Genomic DNA, 19,595 nt, shown 5'->3' with positions numbered 1-19,595 from the left:
GAAGTGTGAAGTTAAAGTACCGTTGGCGTGGCCCCTATATTGTTCACAAGATATCACCGCTTTCTACTTGTCAATTGATGGAAGTTGACGGCACAAAGTTGCAGGGGACATACGCTTCAGATCGTCTCAAACGCTTCAGACAAGACAATAGAGGATTTTGGATGCCTCTTGACGGAGAAGAGGACGACTGGCTATCGTATGGACTAGGTCAAGGAAACAAGAATGGATATAAAGGACTCACAGATGAGGACGTGGGAGAAACCTTGGTTGAGAAGCAAGAGGATTGGCTTGTTGAAGCCGACAGGGAGCCAGTGACTAACGTTGAGGTTAGACTTCCGGATAAGAGGGTGGATGGGTACAGTAAGATTGACAATGATGAGTTTTTGGTTTGACCAGGCGTATTGTTTTCTTGCGTTTTCTCTTGCTTTTGTTTTGAAGTTGTTAACAGTTACGGAGTTTTTGTGCTTCTGCAATTATGTGGGTAATGGGGAGGAGATATGTTGATATGCGTGATTGATTCAGTACTGCAAGTGCACAACGGTTGGCTATTGCTTCATTTCAGCCCCAGAATCCCTTGCCTTGGCCACTGGGACTTCCTTTGGCTCCCTGAGCCCCCTCGTTGCTTCTGACAGCCTGGGAGCTGTGTTCCTTGTATTGGGCATAGAGGCGCCTGAGTGCGTTCAGGCCAAAGCTGATGGCTGCGGGAGAGTTTGATGAAGAGAGGTCACTCACAAGGGGAGGATCCCTCTTTGATGAAGCACGAAGGTGATCGTACTTGTCATCGCGAAAGGTGCATTTTTCGCCCTCCACCATGGCGAGACAGTTACCACAGGCATGGCCGAAGGCCCCGGGAATCGATCGGCAGCCAAACATGGGTCACATACCAAGATGATCGCCAGTTTCTGAACTGATCAGACGTTTGGAACAAGACCGGCAAGGAACCTCGTTCTCGTCGCCGTAGAGCTGGACGAAGAGTCCGGTGGCTCGCCTGCGATCTTTTGACAGCCGGACCAAGAAGGTGTCGAAGGGACCTCCGCAGGTGATTTCCACGAACACTTCCTTGATCCTCTCCGTCGGAGCGGACGCCAAGGCAGAGGCAGCAGGGTCTTGCAGCTGGAGGGCTGACCAGAATTTTTGGTCTGTGATCTCCCAACGGACATAGTGATCCTTGGCCGCACCCGTGACAATATGGATGGTTAAGAGTGTGAGGACCTGTGCGACAAAGTTAATCAAAAGAGATCTTTCTGATCAGGACGAATACGGACCTTCTTGAGCTTCCCACCCAGGGGTTGGTTGCCCAGAGCATTCTGGCGAACCCAGAGGCGCTCCACATCTTTCAGGGACGAAGAGAAGACCGGAATCTGAGATGGCCTTTCATTGGTCAACCCGCCGGAAGGAAGATCTGGGAGTACAGTGGTGTCTTCTTCGTTGTTATCAGTGACCACTGGTGGAGGAGGAAGAAGCAACTGCTGCCGACCAGACATGCTGCGAGTTACTCGGCCTGTATGACCCAAAGAGGAAGTGGATGAGAAGGGAGGAGGTGAGCTTTTGGGGCTCGTAATGAAACGACCACCAGGAGTTACTAGGGAGGAGCCCACGTTCCCTCTTGTGGATGGCATGCGCAGACAGACAAAGTGACTGCATTCCGGATGCCCACATGGACGCAACGAACCTCTGCGCTGCTTGGATGGTGTTTTCGGCATGATGATAATGATATTGGTCTGATCAGACTGGTTCTGAAGTCTATGAATGGTTGGAAGTGATGGTGGGAAGGAAATGCCAATAATAGTTGAAGATTGGTCAAGAAAAAGATGGGAATGACTTCACTTACGAATACTTCTTGTTGTCAGTTGGCAAGACCATTTTAGGCAGCAAAGCGGTTATCGACGTTACGATCGGAAATGGAAGGAGCGACTATACAGGCAGAAGCGACCAGAGAAGATTTTCTGCTTCTACTTCCAACAGACCTATTCCAACTCCATCGAACAACACGACAACTTGAAGCAAGATGCCTTCTGGAAAATCAAAGAGCCCGTCGGCCAACAAAGAGGACCAGGCTGTCCATAGCACCATCGTGAGCTTTCATGGCCAGGGAGCCCTGCAGACCAGAAAAGCCATCCCAAATGCCCCTGCCACTAACATCCCATTCCGCCCGAATAGTCTCGTTGCTTTCTCATCTCCGACCCCAGACTTCTTGAAGGGCAAGCCAGGGCCTGTGATAATTCCTCGCCGCCGATGGACTGATGTGACACTTCGAGGATGCTGGAATGCGATACAAAAGGTACATACTTCACGATGGCTCTCAAACGAGGACATTGATGGGGTCACTGACGTCCTGCTCCAAGGGATCCCCAAGGAACATCTGATCAGAGAGCCTTCGTCGTCATGGACCCTCCAGGACGGTTCTCAGCATGGTTTCAGCAGTACAATGATATGAGACATCAAGCAACACAACCCGGCTTTTATCTGGTTGATGTCATGCCGCAATGTGTCACCTAACAAAGCAACAGGCCATTGGGTTGGAGCACTCGTGGATTTGAAAACCCGAACGATCCATGTAGTTGACAGTCTTGTTGCCGGCAGGCAAGCCAGAAGTGAAGCCCTGGTAGCGCAGTACTGCGAGGCTTGGGACAAAGCTGAGCTGCCAGAGCCCGCAATAAATGATGCTTATGGATGGCAGCTGTCTGATCAGAAGGACGGCTGGAGTTGTGGGTTCAGAGTGCTAGACTGGTTGCACAAATTCGTGTGTGATCCGGCCGCTGTTAAGCAGCTAGGCCAAGGCAACTGGGAGTCTGCAGATGATCTACGACGCCGGTGGGCTAAGCAAATTGCTGGATGGGTAGGCATCAGCATCTCATTCAACGAGGACTCTGATCAGTCACAAAGACCCTCGAACCCCAAACCCATTACTCAACCTTCGAGACCCCAGAGGGGGCAATCCCTTTCAGCACCTCGCGCCCGCCAACCCATTGACAACGGGCGAGAGCCGGCTGTCCTCGATACGAGTGACATTGCAAGGCCGCCTGTGGGGACGCAGCGCAGGGACAGCTTGATTGCAGGGCGGTGGAATACGTATGTACGGTGGAAGGACGACACCGCTGTCACAGTTGGGGGCAGGCCTTTGCCTTGGTTCCCGAACCAATGGAAAGGCTGGGACGCCTATGAGGCCCAGTTGGCTGACAACGAGCGAGCTGCAAAGGGGGCATCACAATCCCAGGTGGACAAACGAGCAGTGACAGCAGTAAAGAGGGGACGAAGTCCAACACTGCGATCGCTGGGAGAAGGGGAATTTTTGTAGTCATACAGGTTCGATTGTCTCTGAGGACAGAGAGACGAACCTGGGGGAGGAATGTAGCGGGGTAAGGCCGGACGCCAGGGAAAATAGGTGACGGAATGGGGAGGATCTTTTGCTTTGATGAAGGAGGCTTGTGACTGCAACTTTCTTTTCGAGGACGGACCCTTTTTAATGACTTCTTTATCTTTTCCATTCGACAAGCAATAGTTAGCCATCATCGCACTCTTTTCAATGCATGCAATTCAGAAGCTTCAGCTCATGATTCACTTACACGTTCAGGGGATAGCTTCTAAGAATCCATCTATCCTTTCCATTTTAGCCTTGACAACTATGAGACATTATGTCTTGCTCTGATCAGAGCAATCCAGTACTAGGGAAAGCTTCAATTCGACTCCTAGGAGCCAGACGTCCTATTCTGAGAATTATCCCGACACGAGCTCAGAGGCACATCCGACCAACTTGCGCACAAGACTTATAAGAGCTTCGCTCTTACGGCCAGCACCATGATCTTCGTCTGATCAGACCAACAGATGTGATCTATTGGTACTGGAGCCGTCTGTTCAGTGTGTTAGGTGATAGGTACATCCTACCGACCGCCTGACCCCGTTTGATACGTGACCCCATGGGGGGTTACCCTATAGCTACAGATAAGGCAGATAAGATAAGATAAGAGCTATAAAAGAGCTCTGCCAGGCCAGAATAGCTGACCTGGCCATCCTTTTCCAATACAACAATTCACACCCCATATGCACTCGCATCACCGTTTCACTAGTAGGCAAAGACGGTTCAGCTTTCGGTCCGGTTAGTGCCGACGCTATCTGCGGGGTTCGGCTACGCGCTTATTCGTTTTATTTAACAAGGGTGCTATATACTGCTGTAACTAGCACACAATAGCCTCTTATTAGGCTATGTTCAAGGGAGGAGCAAGTTATCTGATGCGTGCACCTAGGGGGGAGGATGCTATAATGTAACAGAGGACTAGTGGCACACAGTCCACTGGCGGAGCCCTAGTTACTCCGTAACAATGTACACTAGTTAGATAGTGATACGTGACCCCATGGGGGGTTGCCCTATAGCTAGAGATAAGATAGATAAGAGCTATAAAAGAGCTCTGCCAGGCCAGAATAGCTGACCTGGCCATCCTTTCCCAATACAACAATTCACACCCCATATGCACTCGCATCAGATAGGTAACATTCTACCGTTACACCTGACGGAGGTTAACTTAGCTCAATCAACATCACAATCCTCCATGATAATGCAGCAGTGCGCAACGTTATAGTATCTAATTGAATAAGATTCACCTAACCAGTGGGTTCCCCTGCCTTTTCGTATCATTATCTTACGAAGTAAGGAGATACTACTATATAGAAGTTCGGGTAGGAAGCGAGGTTCAATTCTCTACATACAGCTTATCTGAATAATCTCAGCTATATACACAAGTAGAGTTTACCCCACCTTCGGTCCTGTTTTAGGCATCTGTCGGACACCTGCAAACCCCTAAGCGAGTGCAGTACCAGATATCAAATATTGCTGACAATATCTATGTAAAATGTATGCGAAGCATTCTGTAAGTCGTAGGTGCTCCCAGTCGAACAACTTCTGTGCTGTTAATTTCGAGAACACTGTACAAGCATGAAATGGAAGAATTGTTAACTGGCAAAGGGATGACAAGCAATTTTCTATTGTCAGCTTGAGTGACTTTGGCTGGCCGAAGTACTCATTGATGACAGTACCAAGTGGGTCTGCCTGGTGTACATGAATGCCAGCGCCGGATATGGATTGTCCGTGCGCAAAGACAAGAGAAGAGAGACAAAACAAGAAGCCGATTTTGATTTTGTCTGTAACTATATGTAATGATTGACAAGCAATTTAGCTTAAAAATACTAGTAAATAACAGTACCAAGTACATCTAGTTGAGGTCTGTGTTCAACTTGCTCCAAAACAGGATCTAACCGACCTTCATAGTAAAAAGCTCGGCTTGAGCAGTGGAGGGAACGATTTTCCAGTTTGAACTCCGCCTCCATTTCACCTGCCGAGGATACAGATAAGCAAGTCCGGCAATTGCTAAAGCCGAGCTCTACCCAAAGTCCTTGTCTGTGAAGGGGATATTGGTGGCCAAAAGGTTCACAGCTTGCAAGAACGATCGACGAACTCATTAAGCCCGAGGCGTTTCTCAGTGGCGCCAATATCAGCTCCCTACTCAAAGTCCTTACACCATGCATTGCCAAAAATAGGTTGTTGTGGACTTTGAGAATCCATGAAATTTGCGGCACATTCCACAGTGACGACTTCGACTCACCAAATGCATACACACAACCCAGATTTTATGAAAGACCCCTCCGCGTGCTGGCCTACTGCTCATGACATTAGTACTTTTGAGATCATTGATCGGGAAGTCAAATTAGAGTTCTCCAAGAGAGAAGAAATACAACAGCTTGTTATGAAGGATGAAACAAACCCCAAGCAGCCACTGGACCCGACAGAACCACGTCTAGATTTTGTATACATACTATCTGAGGTGGGGAATGATAGGTACGTCGAGGTCGGTTGCGCTACTCAGTCGGTTAACGAACGTCTGGCTCAGTTGAGGTTTCTCTGCAATAGGTCCTCGAAAGCCTATATTCAAATTGTCTAGCTCTTCCAGAATGGTTTCTTATCCAAAGAGAATCGAGAGGTTGTGCCATGCTAAGCTTGATTATTTTCGGCCTAACATAAATTGCCGAAATCGCTTGGACCATCACCTCGAATGGTTCCCAACCGCACCATTGCATGCCATCGCAGTCACGGAGAAGTGGTCTAGATGGATGAGAACCGAGCCTTACCTGCAAAAAGGTTCAAAAACAATTCGAAACTTGTTATAAAGACGAGAAAAGATACAAAAGGTTTGCAAAAGGAAGTTCCTCATAAGAAATGTGGCGGGAAAGCCGAGTGCAGAGAATTGAAAAAGGTTCAATATTGCCAACGGGACGATAGTGCCGTAAATAAAACAATATTCCCGGATATCTTGCGTTCTTGTGGTGCGATAACAATAACAAAACCTTGACCAGTAATCTTCCACGTCCCGAGATGCGCAAAGAAAGGTAGTGGGAGTAAGTTTGACGCGATGAAATCAAATCAAAACAATGGTGAAGCACTCGAACCTGTTGGAGAGCGGGTATATTTGATTCGTTTTGATATTAGGATATTAATTCATCCAGCATATCTCTCACGAAGATAAATAGTACTCATTTACGCAGCAAAAATAAGCTCCCTGTGCTTCACCCTCCTGTTGGGTTGTACTACGACACCTAGTATGACACTGAACACAGCGGGTGAAGCACCGCCCGTCCTGGTGGACGGGCTCCGTTCCACCAATTCCACCTATCGTTTGAATCAGATCGATAGGGTCAGAGCCAACGGTGTCGGCGGCCTCGTGTCTCTTCCTCAACCTGTTGTCTGCGGCGATCAGTCTGCAGGCAAGAGCTCCGTCCTTGAGCGTTTGACTGGGATTCCCTTTCCTCGGCACAATGGTGTATGCACCCGTTTTCCGACCGAAATTATTCTGCGCCATGATTCCGGCGTCCAAAAGATCTTCGCCACAATTCAACCCCACGATTCTCGTGGCACCGAGATGCAAGAGTCCTTAAGAGCATACCATCGCAACATTTCTGATCTTTCGGAACTTCCGGTCATTATCGAGGAAGTCTCAGGACTGATGCAGATCCGGGAATATGGAGATGATGCAATGAGCGGTGGTGCTTTTGCGCCCGATACCCTGCGCATAGATATCTCCGGACCAACAGGTTTGCATCTTACCATTGTCGATCTTCCTGGTTTGATTTCTGTCTCAAATGAGGAACCAACTGAAGAGGATGTCTTGATAGTCCGGCAAATGGTTGAGAGCTACCTTTCCAGCACCCGGACTATTATTCTCGCAGTACTCCAAGCCAGCAACGATGTGGCAAACCAAAAAATCCTACAGCTAGCTCGAAAGCATGACCCTGAGGGCCAGCGCACTGTTGGGATCATTACAAAACCAGATCTCATCAATGAAGGCACCGAGGCAAAGATTGCAAGACTCGCCAAGAACCTTGACAATGTCAAGTTGAGGCTTGGCTTTTTTCTATTGAAGAACCCAAGTCCATCAGATATTGGTCTTTCTTTCGACGCGCAATGTCAAAAGGAAACTCAATTCTTCCTGATGTCATGTCAGGGTACGGCTAGGCCGAAGGCAATAGTACAGAGTGATGGGGAGTAACGGGCGTCCCTCCTACGTAGCACCGGGTGGTCACTGGCGGTCTCAGGTAGGGGTGCCCACGGTGATGCATTGATCTCTGCCCTCTCTATCTTCCTCCGTCTCGACTCCTTACTTATAGCCAGCCGAGGTTCTCTCTTGGATTCTGGATGTTTGCTTCCGTATGTCTGTGTTCCTCCGACTTCGGCCAATATCTTGGACAGCGGCTCCTTATCTGCAACCAAGCGATTCCCTATCCGCTGCAAACGGCTTCAACGGCTCTCATTCGCCACAAGCGGCTCTCTAGCCGCCACAAACGGCTTCCTACCTGGTGGAAGCCGGCCCGTCTCGGATGACACTTGTGGCTCTGACAACTCCTTCCCTATCCTACTTCGAGATGGTCCTTATATAGATAGCTAGGCCGCCGCTTGGACCCGGCATAACAGCAGGGTCGGCGATGCCAAGGATCTTGACTCTCGTCATCCCAAAGCTTCACATAGATTGTAATCATGACTCGGGAGTCTTTTGTCCGAAACACCCCTCCGGCGGCCCACCGGTGTCCTGCGTTCAGTGTCCTGACACCCACGGGTGCCTATGGCATTCTGTTCTCTGACATGTCATCTGGCAATCTCAACATCTGGACATGACCTGAATTGGCATCATCAACCTCAGGTCATTCTTACAAGACCTTCTTGATCGGCATATCGCAAAAGAATTGCCCAAAGTTCGCGACGAGGTGAAACAGCTTCTCGTCATGACCGAACGTCGATTGGGGACTTTGGGTGAAGAAAGACCAACTCTACATCGGATCAGATCCTTCCTCACCAGAATCAGCATACGTTTTCACGGCCTCACATAGGCAGCACTGGATGGGAACTACCAAGGGCCTGAGAGCGACTTTTTTTCTCAATCATTCCAACCGTTTGCGAGCAAAAGTGCACAATGCCAATGAAGAGTTTGCGAAGAAGATGTGCACATATGGAATGAAAAGAAAAATAGAACACTTCGATCTCGGCTCAGATACAGACGATTTACCGACGCAGGAAAGTAGACCAGAAGTGATACATGTGACCAAGGAGGAGATGAGATTTTGGGTCTCAGAGGTACGGTCAATTTGTCTCAAGTAATCACGGTGGATTTGCTGACTCCTACGATCAGACATACACTGCCACTCGGGGCCGTGAGCTTCCAGGCAATTATAATCACGTCCTATTGGCTGACCTATTTCACGAACAGTCCAGCAGGTGGCCTGATATCGCCCAATCGCACATCCATACAGTCCGGGATCTAGTTGATGAATAGTTGCATGCAGCCCTCACGGTCGTCGTGGCCGAGGATGATGTTCGTCAACAAGTCTCCATCACTTGCCAATCCTCTTTGGATGAAGTGTTTCATCAAGCTCAAAAAGAATTGGGTAGGCTCGTCGCTGATGAACGGTGACAGCCCATCACATACAATCATTACTACACTGACAATATTCAGAAGGCCAGAAATAATTCTAACCATAAGTCCATCGAGAAGGCACTGCTCGATACGATCGAGCAGGACTTCAACGGAAAGCTCCACGTCAGTAACCTACCCCAGGATTTGGAAAGATTACGTCAGTCACTACAAACTCATGTCATTGTAAATATGACAGAGCAAGCGTGCGTGGAAGCAGAGGCAGGACTACAGGCGTATCACAAGGTATACCCCTATGATACATGATGTCCAATTATTGTGACTAACGCACTGTCCAGGTCGCGATCAAGACATTCGTGGATAATGTTTGTTGTCAGACAATCGAACGCCACATGCTCGGTCCACTTATGGAATTCTTCTCTCCTACCAAAGTGTCAGAGTTGTCCGATGATGAGTTGCTTCGAATAGGCACTGAGAACGAAAAGCGACGGACGGAAAGGATGCAACTTACTCAGAGAGCTGAAGGTTTACGAAGGTGCCTATTGGATCTTCAGATTATGCCAGATCCTTGAGCTCTTCCTGCGCATTTCAAAAGTCACAATGTCTTCCTCTTTTCTACTAACTTGTTTCGTCTGATATTTTTTACTCTTGCCGAGCTCGATGTGTTTTATTTTTCTTTTCATTCCATTACAGGGAGGAATGGCGAGGAATAAATCGTTCAAAAGTTGCGTCATCGCGATATTCGTCCACCGTTTCACTTTCTTTGTCCTCCACGGCGGAATACGGTCACAAGATCCGCATCAGCCTGCTGAATAGCGAAGGTTTGCGGAAGCATCTACCTTTTAGTCATGAGGAATCAATTCTTCTTACGATGCTTCGCCGAAGGATACATACACCATTGAACAAATGAGCAAGACTGAGGCGTTGGAGCTACTACACAGCCATCTTAACGAACGGCAATATAGCGATGGCCAAGCGACAAAGGACCTTCTGATCTACCTAGCTTATTTGCTTCTTGCAATCAAGCAAGCGTCAAGCATATGTCAAAAAGGAGCACAACAACATCAACCTATCTACAATATTGTCTCGAGTCGAATGAAAAGCAAATAAAGCTCCTGAACGCCGGTTTCGAAGACCGACGGCGATACTCTAGAGGTACGAGCCCTATCGCTACGACGTGGCTGATCTCATTCCAACATCTAGAACGAACGTATCCATTGGCCGTGGAATATCTGAAATTAATTTGCTTCCTGGCCGAAAAAGACATCCCAACCTCGCTACTGCCACACGGTGAAGACCAGGAGGGGGAAGACGAGGCAGTGGGGGTTCTGAGAGGACATGCGTTCATCTCGGTTCGAGAGCAGGGAGATGCCTTTGATGTCCATCGCTTGATACGGTTTGACGTCACGAAAGTGGATCAAACAGGAATGGGATGTCCGTTATACGAAAGCGATACAGCGACCAGCTGAAGTTACCCTTTTACGAGGCATGGGAACCGACAGCCCTGTATAACATATATGCCACACGCTCAGACAGTCCTGGTCGACCATCAGAAGTGTACAGACGGGGAGGCGGAGGCCGATTTGCTTTGCGTTGTGGCGGAGAGTCATAATCAGTCGGTGTATGCCGCGGCAGTGGAGATGCATCGAGAGGAACTGTAGCTGAGGAAGTCGATGCTAGGTGCAGAACATCCGTCGACATTCGACAGCATGAACAACCTGGGTCTTGTGCTCAGCAGATAGGGGAAGTACGGAGAGGCGGAGCGGATGTATCAAGTTGCTCTTCAACTAAAATCACGAGTGCTAGGACCGACCCATTCATCAACTTCATTGACTAGCAGGAATATTAGCAACTCGGGACGCTTCAGGACAAGCCTGATGATTCAGGGTTTTGCAATATAGTTCAATTATTCATAATATGTCCAAATTTACGTTCCTAGCTCAGACACTGTCTCTAAAGTTCATGATTGTAAAAGTGTCGGAAGGACCGCTCCGTATATGGAGCTTGGCGTGGAACGCTGGGCAGCCAACGCTGAAAGTCACAGAGACGCGGAAACAACTTCAGTAGCTCAAACAGGTACGAAATCAATTATTTCGCGCCTGTTCTTCGGTATGCTCTTGACCTAGGACGGTAATACATTGGGAGCTTTGGATGCGAAGAGAAGTAAATAGTAAGAGAGGGTTATCTAGCTGTGACTGTATTTCACTGCGCTGGTGCAGTTTGCTTCAGCAGATAGGTACGGCAATTAGTGTACAATCTGTGTCAAGTCCAAGTCGTCCTGTTTCTGATCGGCCATAACGGGAAGCCTTTCGCTATGTGATGGTGCACATGAGCCGTGTCCGGCCACCTCAGAACAAACTTGCTCGATACAACCGGTGCGGTTTTGCACAGCACCTTGCGAAGGTGTCGATATGTTGATTTCAAATTTCTTATCGAAGAAATCAGTGTAGCAAAGTTTGATCAAAGATTATATGATTGAAGGATACAATAGAATGACATCTCTACTCCCAACACAGAAAAAGAAGCTATTGCTACGAAGGGTAAAGTGAACATAATAAATGAAGCCAATTACGCACTTGTATTCATCAGCAGTTCCACGATGTCCGTGGCTCGAACCTATCCTACCCCAGAACCGGGAAGCCGGACTTAGGGTTCCACATATCCGCGGTGTGTGGGCTTCTGCTCCACTGCTCCTCCCCTTTCCTTCATAGAGTTTGTCAGATATCCATCCCTGAAGCCAAATTTGCATTTATATGAGCGTCACGTAGTTGTATTTTTTCAAAATCTTAGTTGTCGCATTGGCGATCTCATGTAATGTTGTAGAATTCTTCGTGAATGTTTTCGTTATTAACTAAGTATAATTTCTTTAGGCGTTGTGGCTGAAGACAACAGATGAACCGGGTAAATAGGACATTTCTTGGCTTACATAGTTGTCCACTGCGTGCTGTAAATCCATAGAGTCAAGATATGACTGGAACATCAGCACGGTCGCGCAAAAGTATCTTGATAATCAGCCAAGGTGCCTCAGCCAAGGCCATGTGGTGGGTGGTAGAACAGTTCTCAACGGTATGATATGAACACAGGGAACCCGTGCTGATTACGACATGTGGAGAGATCTCGGCAATGATGGCTGGGGTTGGGACGATATGATCCCTTATTTCCAGAAGGTGATTTCACTTTTGTTGCTTCACTCTTGCGGTTTTTCGCAGTTGATAAGGAACAAACAGCTTATGTTACATATACATGGCAGGTCGAATCCTTCACGGATAGTTTAGGTGATTATGGATGGTCGAATGCATCTAGCGACAAAAGCGGTTGCGCGTACGGATCCGACGGGCTTAGGAAACTTGCATACCCCCACTATATATAGTGTCAATTCAGTCGTCACATTAGGCTCTTGTTATGTTTCAATTATGTATTATAGATGTGTACAGTAGCTTCTTAAAGCCTCTCCTTCCCTTTTGTTCTTGGTACATTGTACTTGGAGCACGCATTAATTCCAACATTTCTGCCTCAATATATTTTGGTAATGTTTCTCATCTCCTTCAAATCACAGTCTTCGCGTGTCATAAGTACGAAAATTGGCGCTAAAGATTGTTGAAACAAGCATGTGACCTAAGTCGGACATTGTTCTGCTGCTACAGGAGCTGCCGGACTGGCAGCTATAAAAACCGTAAAAAGTGGTCCAGTCCTCTGTAAGAGACGTTCTACAGTACTTATTCTTCGATCACCCGAAGCTCCAGCGCCGCCAGATCCGCTTCACGTCAAACCGTTCCACGATTGACAAATACAGAGCGTGAAGCTACATATTTGCAGCCTCTTATGTTTGCTTCAACACTTGTTGGAGATGCAAAGACTCGACCGATTACAACAAGTAGAAGAGGTACGGTGGGTCAGCATTGAATTTCCCATGTCAAATTTCTTTGAGACCGAAAAGTAGAAAAAGCACACGATGGGTGCACATAAAAACAGAATGCTTTTGAGCTGATTCTGTCGATTCACTCGTAAATCACGAACGAAACTACAATTGATTTCATCCCATTTATAGAAACTATTTGATATATCCAGCTGCCATAATTGATACCCCAAACTGCTATAAAGTAATAGTGGAAAGGTTCCTTTCAAAGTTTCTTTCTGAACTCCGTACCCGGATGCTGGAGTTAGGATCCACGTATTCCCGGACTGCGGGCTTCCACCGTCCCGGTATAGCTCTACTTTCCAATCCAGATAGCTTTGAACGTTCTGGTCTCGAGTGCCAGAAAGATGAAAGCGAGCGATCAGGTACTTTGCCCGAATCCATTGCACTCCAAAGCTGCGCTGTGCAGTGATCGTAGACAGCATGTTCTACAGAGCTACGGGCACACAGCGCATCGATTGGAATATATCACCACCACTGGACAAGTAGCGTAACTCGATCGCTCCAATACCAGGCGTGTTGAAACGTAAATAAAATTTCATAGCAGACTCAGAGTGGTAATTATGGTCGAGCGGGGTTAGCAATGGACCCAGCTGCGGGATACCCAATGACGGGCCGGACGGCAATACTTTCCAGCTACCATCGCTTCACATCACTGTTCGGTTGCATTAACGACCAATCGGTAGCGGTCGTATATCTCTTTCAAAGCTTCTAGGCCTGTGTGGACGTGGGTTGCAGGAAGACTTGTTGAGCCAGGGACATAGTCGGTGTCGCTATCAGAGAGTGCCGGTTGCTGGAAATGGGCTCCAAAGCTCTGGTTCGTCGGCGTATCTGACACGCTGAGCATGGCGTTTAGACGCTCGATCATATGTCCTTGACGTACTTTAGTCTCGCGTAGTTCTTCGAGTTTTTCAAGGAGGTCGTCTCTCTCGGTCTGAAGGTTTTGTTTTTCGTGCTGTAGACTGTTTGCAGATATCTGCAATTGGTGAAAGGAGCGAGCAAACTCTTGAAAAGCGCTATAGAAAACTGTGACAGGAAGCATAGGAAGAGGAGCGGGAGGAGCACGGGTATGATTCGCCATGCTTGAATTGAAATTTGTCCCCGTAAGTTCGAATAAAAAACTTTTACCTGATCAATGTCAAGATACAGACAGAATCAAAATCGGCTTCTTCTTGTTGTCTCTCTTCTCTTGTCTTTGCGCACGGACGATCCATATCCGGCGCTGACATCCATGTACCTCAGTCAGACCCACCTGGTAGGTGATATCTACTTGCCAGGACCACGATATCTGACTTGAAGCGGCTAAGGCGCGTTTTTGCGAAGACTGTAGTGAAGTTACTGTGCATGAAGCACAACAGTATTATGGCCGCAGTATTGTCGGCAAGCGCGTGAAATTAATTGTCCAGGAAGCATTACTGATTTTCGATATTAGGCAAATGAATAAATGTAGCGGTAGCAGACCGGAAGATTATGATGGAGCGAATTGCAGCAGACTGATATATTGGATTGTGGGCAAATGGTCTTGTATTGAAAGTGTCATGATCTCTGGAGAGTCCTGAGAGAAGTGAAGGGCGGCCATAGGGGCCTTATATAGGTAGAAATGACTGATTCCTGCCCCACAGCCAGGACCTGTGTGGTTCAATGGGTAGAGGTCATATTGACCCATACTTCGTACGGTTTGCGGCTTTACGTTTCTCCTTTGACTTAGCAGTCTTGACGGAGTAGCCTTGAACGTCCGACATGATATCGAGAACGGTGATCAAGATTACTTTGCCCGCAAGGGTATAAGAGATTTAACAAAACCCATAATACAGTAGATATTTATATCTTCCTTAGGTATTTATCTCCGCGTGCCCGCTGATCCCCACAGCTCTAGATAACCTCATGTGCCTCGACAAGTCTTCCGAGAACAAGGCTTTCTATTATTTGTTCATTGCCGAGCGGCTTGAGTCCAGGTCGTTCTACTCTGAATGTGTTCTACGTCCTCTTTCTTGTTTGGAAGTAGTTGTTGACTCGTTTCGTCTCAGCCGGGATCTCTTCATCGCAATACACCCTATGACATATGCACATATTCTCTGTCATCTATAATCCTCAAATAGTCATCGTTGGGCAGTCTTGCGATCGAAGCCCCCAGGATGCGGAGCAACTGCAGATAGGGCGTGTGTTGGGCTTCTCGACGTCTGGACTCTTATTTGACAACTAGAACTACTGTGCCTTGGTATTTCAGTAGCACTTTGCTTCACCAGTCAGTTGGACTGAGCGGCTCACGAATCCACTCACAGCTAGCAGCACTAGTTACTTCTTTGCTCTATATGCTCTACAGTTGCACACTTGGTGACTGCATGGATATGCTCATTTACATGCTCGGATGCATCAAAGCATAAGAAGTTGAATAGACCCTTGCTTGGGCCACTTCTCCCCTCCTCTCACCCCACTTTTCTTTTCTCTTTCGTGGACTGTGGATGATACGTGACCCCATGGGGGGTTGCCCTATAGCTAGAGATAAGATAGATAAGAGCTATAAAAGAGCTCTGCCAGGCCAGAATAGCTGACCTGGCCATCCTTTTCCAATACAACAATTCACACCCCATATGCACTCGCATCAGTGGACCTCACATCATACCATCCCCAGAACAACATCACTCATGGAAAACCTCTGGGTAAACTCGAGTAGTTGCCACAACTCAAGAACCAGTAGCGCTGCTACTTTCGCTATTACACTCCTCAAAATAAGGAAGGAGAAAACGAAAGGGGGAAAAAGAGATTGATTTCGCCCGCAGCCATTTGCAATTTATAGATGTCTTTCAATTCTAGTACGAAATTTTGAATCAGTAACGTTTGAAACAACTTCCATGCTCATTATTTTGTGGAAGACCTTTCCGACCTTCCGGTATAGTGATTATAAGAGTTATGTGATCTTCTACCTGGGTTTGAAACCGCACCTGACTCGTTTCAGCTAGAGATATTGTCAGAGGTGGTACCTGCGCAGCCACCACCACTACTTAGTTCCAGACCAACAACACTAGCCTAGCTTTCTTTCCTCACCAGAATACGCTTCATTTCTATTGTGTGTCCCTCAACATTTGATTTATGTTGTCTTGACCAAAGCTCGGCCGTGTTGTTGTCTTGAAGGATGGTTATAGCGCCCGAGTTCTGACAAAAGGTTTTCGTATAGAAGCTGCCTCCTTAGCTACTTCGTTCATAGCGACATACTCTGCTTCAGAAACTGACTGAGAAATACAATATCGAATAGCAGACCTCCGAAAAATAGGCGCGCCGGCCATAAAGAAAATATAACTGGCCTGTTTCCTCTCGCTTTTGAAACTTACATCGTAAGAACCAAATAAACTAAACTTATATACTTAGTATAAGGGTTATCAGTCCCCAGCCGTTGATATAGCAGCGTCCTGCGCGAACTGTGTTAGTAGTACTTGCCCACTCGGTTCAAGCACGTCATCTGTGTTAGGGAGGGGTTATAAATATATCTCGCCCAAGCGCTCACAGAAAATGAAGTATCAATTCTCGTGATTCTCGACGAGAAAAGAAAGGTGCTAACTGCTTGTTCTAATAAGTAGCGTTCCACGGGAGTTGCTTCCTGTCCATAATTCTTCGTTAGCATTGCGAGAGCACCAGGGTCGATAGGTATAGGTGTACTGGCTAGTTTGCACCTACTAAGAACAAGTCGATTAAGAGCTTTCGTGACATATTGCTCTTGGTTAAGTCGAATGCTGCCAGTTAGAGCGTCTGATTCTGACGCCCAAATACCAGTTAGCATCTCCAAGATATGTGACTGACATATGACTAATAAGGTCTTCCGCCAATGTCTCAATTTTATCGGCATCAGGACCGATGAGCAACCAGTCGTCGAAATAAGTGGCCAAAATATCTCTAGTATCGGGGTTCATGTAAATGGCGTCATCTGATTTTAGAGGAAAGAAGCCCCTTTTCGCCAGCACCTGGCGAGCCTTGACTTGCCAAGTGTGCCCGGACTGCTTCAAGCCATACAGTGGGCGTATAAGCTCGATAATATTCTCCTTGCTGTATCCATATTTGGTCGCTTCAGTCGGATAAGTATCGAAGTACTGATGAAGCATTAGCAACTACTTCATAAAGATCCGTTCTTTCAGTTTACCGTGCAAATAAGCGCCGATGATGTCGAGCTATTTAACGTGCCACTCATTTATGGCTAACAGTGCCATAAGAATCCTCCACGATGATGACCTAGCTGTAGAAGAAGTAGTCTCGTTGAAGTCGAGCCCTTTGCGTTGCGAAAACCCCCGGGCAACAATGCGAACCTTCAACTTCTCAAACTCTCCAGTGGACAGGTACTTCTTCACAACCCATTTGGTATCAACAAGATGTCCATGAATGGCTTCATCAGGGTCTCTGGATGCCAGGGTGCCACTTTATAGCACTGTTCTGATTTCCTTTAAGATGGATTGTGTCCATTTGTCTCGTTTCAGGCCAGCCATAGTCTCCTTGAATGTTGGGTCACTTGCTTCGGCTATCTCTATAACTTCGACTGCCGTTTAGTGGGCAATACAGTCGATGGTTAGCATAAGATTGACCTTGTCCTATTCTTCTTCGAGTAAGTAATGGGCAGCGAGTTCGGTATTCATTTTGTTGATGCCACTGTCTCGTTCTTCAGATCCATATGCCCAAATGTTTGTGAAGAGTGACTGAACTTCACTCACGATCTCTTGTGTCTGGTGCTGTTTCTCCTTATAATACCTCCAGCAAATCCGCGTGATCCAGCGGTGCTGAGCATGTGTTGATCGATCTCATCATTGTTGCGCGGCCTTCGTGGCCGCAATTATCGTCTTGGTGGTGGCGTCTCGTCATGAGACTGCCGTCGATTGTTTGAGCGCCCTCTTGGCTGCTTTGGCTTGTTGATTGGCCGATGACCATCAGCGGGGGCTTCCTCGATCATGACCTTCCTTGGTCTGCCACGCTGGCGTGCTAGCGGGTTAAACAGTTTGGTCTCCTTGCCTCTGTTTTCAGTTGAGTCCCGTGGGGATTCCTTGCGGGGACGACCTCTCCCGCGTTTTGGTTGTGTGATTAGTACTGTTTTGGGGTCCGACTCAGGATCAGCGTTAACAATCGGGTCTCTTTTTCTAGGGCCGGGCTTGCGCCGCATCTTGCCCTGATCGTCTGACGTGTCCTCGTCCACGACGTTGAAGTCATCTTCCTTGATATTCGACTTCATCTCACGCGTCCTCTTGCGAAGGCATCGCTGTACAAATGGTGGTAGCGATCTGATAACTTCCCTTAGGTCTGGAGTATTTGTGGTGTCATCTGGGAGCCCGAGATATTCGTATACCGAGATGCTTGGTGTCTTAAGGAACCTCTGGCCATGGAGTAGCCAGACACGAAACTTGTGGCCTTTGCCAACTCGTCCCAGAAATATAGCGCGTGCTGCACAGGCTCTAGTCTTCTCGTCTCTGAGGCATCCCAAAACACCCCTCCGATGCGCGGGGTAATTACTGGTAGCCAGGGATTTGAAGATAGCGATGATGAACGCTGGGGCATCTCATAGCACACAAACGCTGCGCAGTTGCCGCCAAGAGTACAAAGCTTGTATGTAGTGGATTGTGTTGGACCAAATTGACCGTCAAAAGACGAGGGACCCACTAGTACTAGAATGAGGTATTTTTGGTAGTTATAAGGTCTGACAGATTGTTTGAGGACAGAAAGGACGCTATCAAAACGTTCCTAAGAACAACAATTTGCTAATGAGTGCCGACTCGCTCTTTTTGATCACCCCACCCACCATCCCTGGTGCTGCTTTTGTTGGAGGAATGGGTTTGTGATTTTATTTATTTTTATTTGTTTTTTATTCGTTACCAGCCGCGACCTTGACTACACCGTCCGTAATAGTGATATGGTCTCTCTTCCGGCCGAGAAGTAGTCTCATCACCTCTTGATTAAAGCTTTCTGCAATAGCGCACACAGCTTCATCGGTAATAGTGATCTGGTCTCCCTTCCGGTCGAGAAGTAGCCTCACCACCGCCTCGCCCCAGTTCAGTGGCATAATCATCCGAGGACCCCAGAGTCTCCTCCATTCCATTAAGACGTCCCTTGAGGTAATCATTCTGCTTCTCGAGTGTTCCGATGTGTTCTCTTAGTGTTTCAATGGTGTCGTTTTGCTGTTGGATCAGAGCTTTAATTTGGCTTTCGAACTGAGTCAGATTATCCCACTTTAGTATTCTCCGGCTGTTAAAGCGGGGCTTCATTCCTCTCTTTCGTACTCTCCATCCGTGGGGGCCTGTGAAACATGTAAGCGAACGATGCAAGTGCGCAGATGTTGATATGAGTGGGAGTCAGCCAAATGTTACTGTGGACACACCTTTCAAAAATGACGACGCAGAGGTACTGTCGTACTTTGGCGGGAGACTATGCACCGCTTGTGATTTATGATGTCCCTCGTCATATTCTGGGGGAGAACCGTAGCCAGATGGAGTATCGACGGCGACAGTGGCAACGTCCGACTCAGACTCAGTATCTCGTTGGGAACCACAGCGTAATGGACGTCCAATAGCAACTGTGGCGGTGGCCGCCGTGGACACCGGGTTTGAAGGACCATGTTGATCTTCAAGGCTGAATAGCACCCCGCCTTCAGAATTGAAAGGGTTGGTAGTGGTTCGTCTGCGGGTCTGTCACACGTTGATCTTCGCAGATTGCGAAAACTTAAAACTTTTCTAGGCGTTAAGCAACATGTCTCGCTTATATGAAACCTAGACGTGTACGCAGAATAGGTAGCAGAGGGA

The 19,595-nt window shown here is 47.6% G+C and overlaps 5 protein-coding genes across 5 annotated transcripts; 3 read left to right on the top strand and 2 right to left on the bottom strand.

The window, feature by feature from the left end:
* Nucleotides 1–306: 306 nt before the first annotated feature.
* On the bottom strand, nucleotides 307–1,703 carry BCR38DRAFT_476853 (uncharacterized protein; the record flags this gene model as incomplete). The annotated part of the gene is made up of 4 exons (XM_040863055.1): nucleotides 307–698; nucleotides 885–1,212; nucleotides 1,266–1,501; nucleotides 1,673–1,703. 4 exons carry the CDS (start codon nucleotides 1,701–1,703, stop codon nucleotides 559–561), a joined length of 735 nt encoding a protein of 244 aa, XP_040712371.1. The 3' UTR covers nucleotides 307–558.
* A 305-nt stretch (nucleotides 1,704–2,008) lies between these two features.
* BCR38DRAFT_497350 (uncharacterized protein) lies at nucleotides 2,009–3,371 on the top strand (the record flags this gene model as incomplete). Its single annotated transcript, XM_040864768.1, has 2 exons — nucleotides 2,009–2,281; nucleotides 2,447–3,371. 2 exons carry the CDS (start codon nucleotides 2,009–2,011, stop codon nucleotides 3,296–3,298), a joined length of 1,125 nt encoding a protein of 374 aa, XP_040712370.1. The 3' UTR covers nucleotides 3,299–3,371.
* A 3,219-nt stretch (nucleotides 3,372–6,590) lies between these two features.
* On the top strand, nucleotides 6,591–7,535 carry BCR38DRAFT_488120 (P-loop containing nucleoside triphosphate hydrolase protein; the record flags this gene model as incomplete). Its single annotated transcript, XM_040864234.1, has 1 exon — nucleotides 6,591–7,535. One exon carries the CDS (start codon nucleotides 6,591–6,593, stop codon nucleotides 7,533–7,535), a length of 945 nt encoding a protein of 314 aa, XP_040712369.1.
* A 2,417-nt stretch (nucleotides 7,536–9,952) lies between these two features.
* On the top strand, nucleotides 9,953–10,813 carry BCR38DRAFT_350598 (uncharacterized protein; the record flags this gene model as incomplete). Its single annotated transcript, XM_040856578.1, has 2 exons — nucleotides 9,953–10,324; nucleotides 10,661–10,813. 2 exons carry the CDS (start codon nucleotides 9,953–9,955, stop codon nucleotides 10,811–10,813), a joined length of 525 nt encoding a protein of 174 aa, XP_040712368.1.
* A 6,828-nt stretch (nucleotides 10,814–17,641) lies between these two features.
* Nucleotides 17,642–19,411, bottom strand: BCR38DRAFT_488118 (uncharacterized protein; the record flags this gene model as incomplete). The annotated part of the gene is made up of 3 exons (XM_040864233.1): nucleotides 17,642–18,348; nucleotides 18,833–19,093; nucleotides 19,210–19,411. The coding sequence occupies 3 exons, from the start codon at nucleotides 19,409–19,411 to the stop codon at nucleotides 17,642–17,644; spliced, it is 1,170 nt and encodes a 389-aa protein (XP_040712367.1).
* Nucleotides 19,412–19,595: the final 184 nt, after the last annotated feature.

The sequence above is a fragment of the Pseudomassariella vexata genome (assembly GCF_002105095.1).
Source record: "Pseudomassariella vexata strain CBS 129021 chromosome Unknown BCR38scaffold_12, whole genome shotgun sequence".
In the NCBI taxonomy this organism is placed as follows: domain Eukaryota; kingdom Fungi; phylum Ascomycota; class Sordariomycetes; order Amphisphaeriales; family Pseudomassariaceae; genus Pseudomassariella; species Pseudomassariella vexata.
The sequence above is the reverse complement of the archived record's forward strand: the minus strand, read 5'-3'. Positions and strand labels throughout refer to the sequence as shown.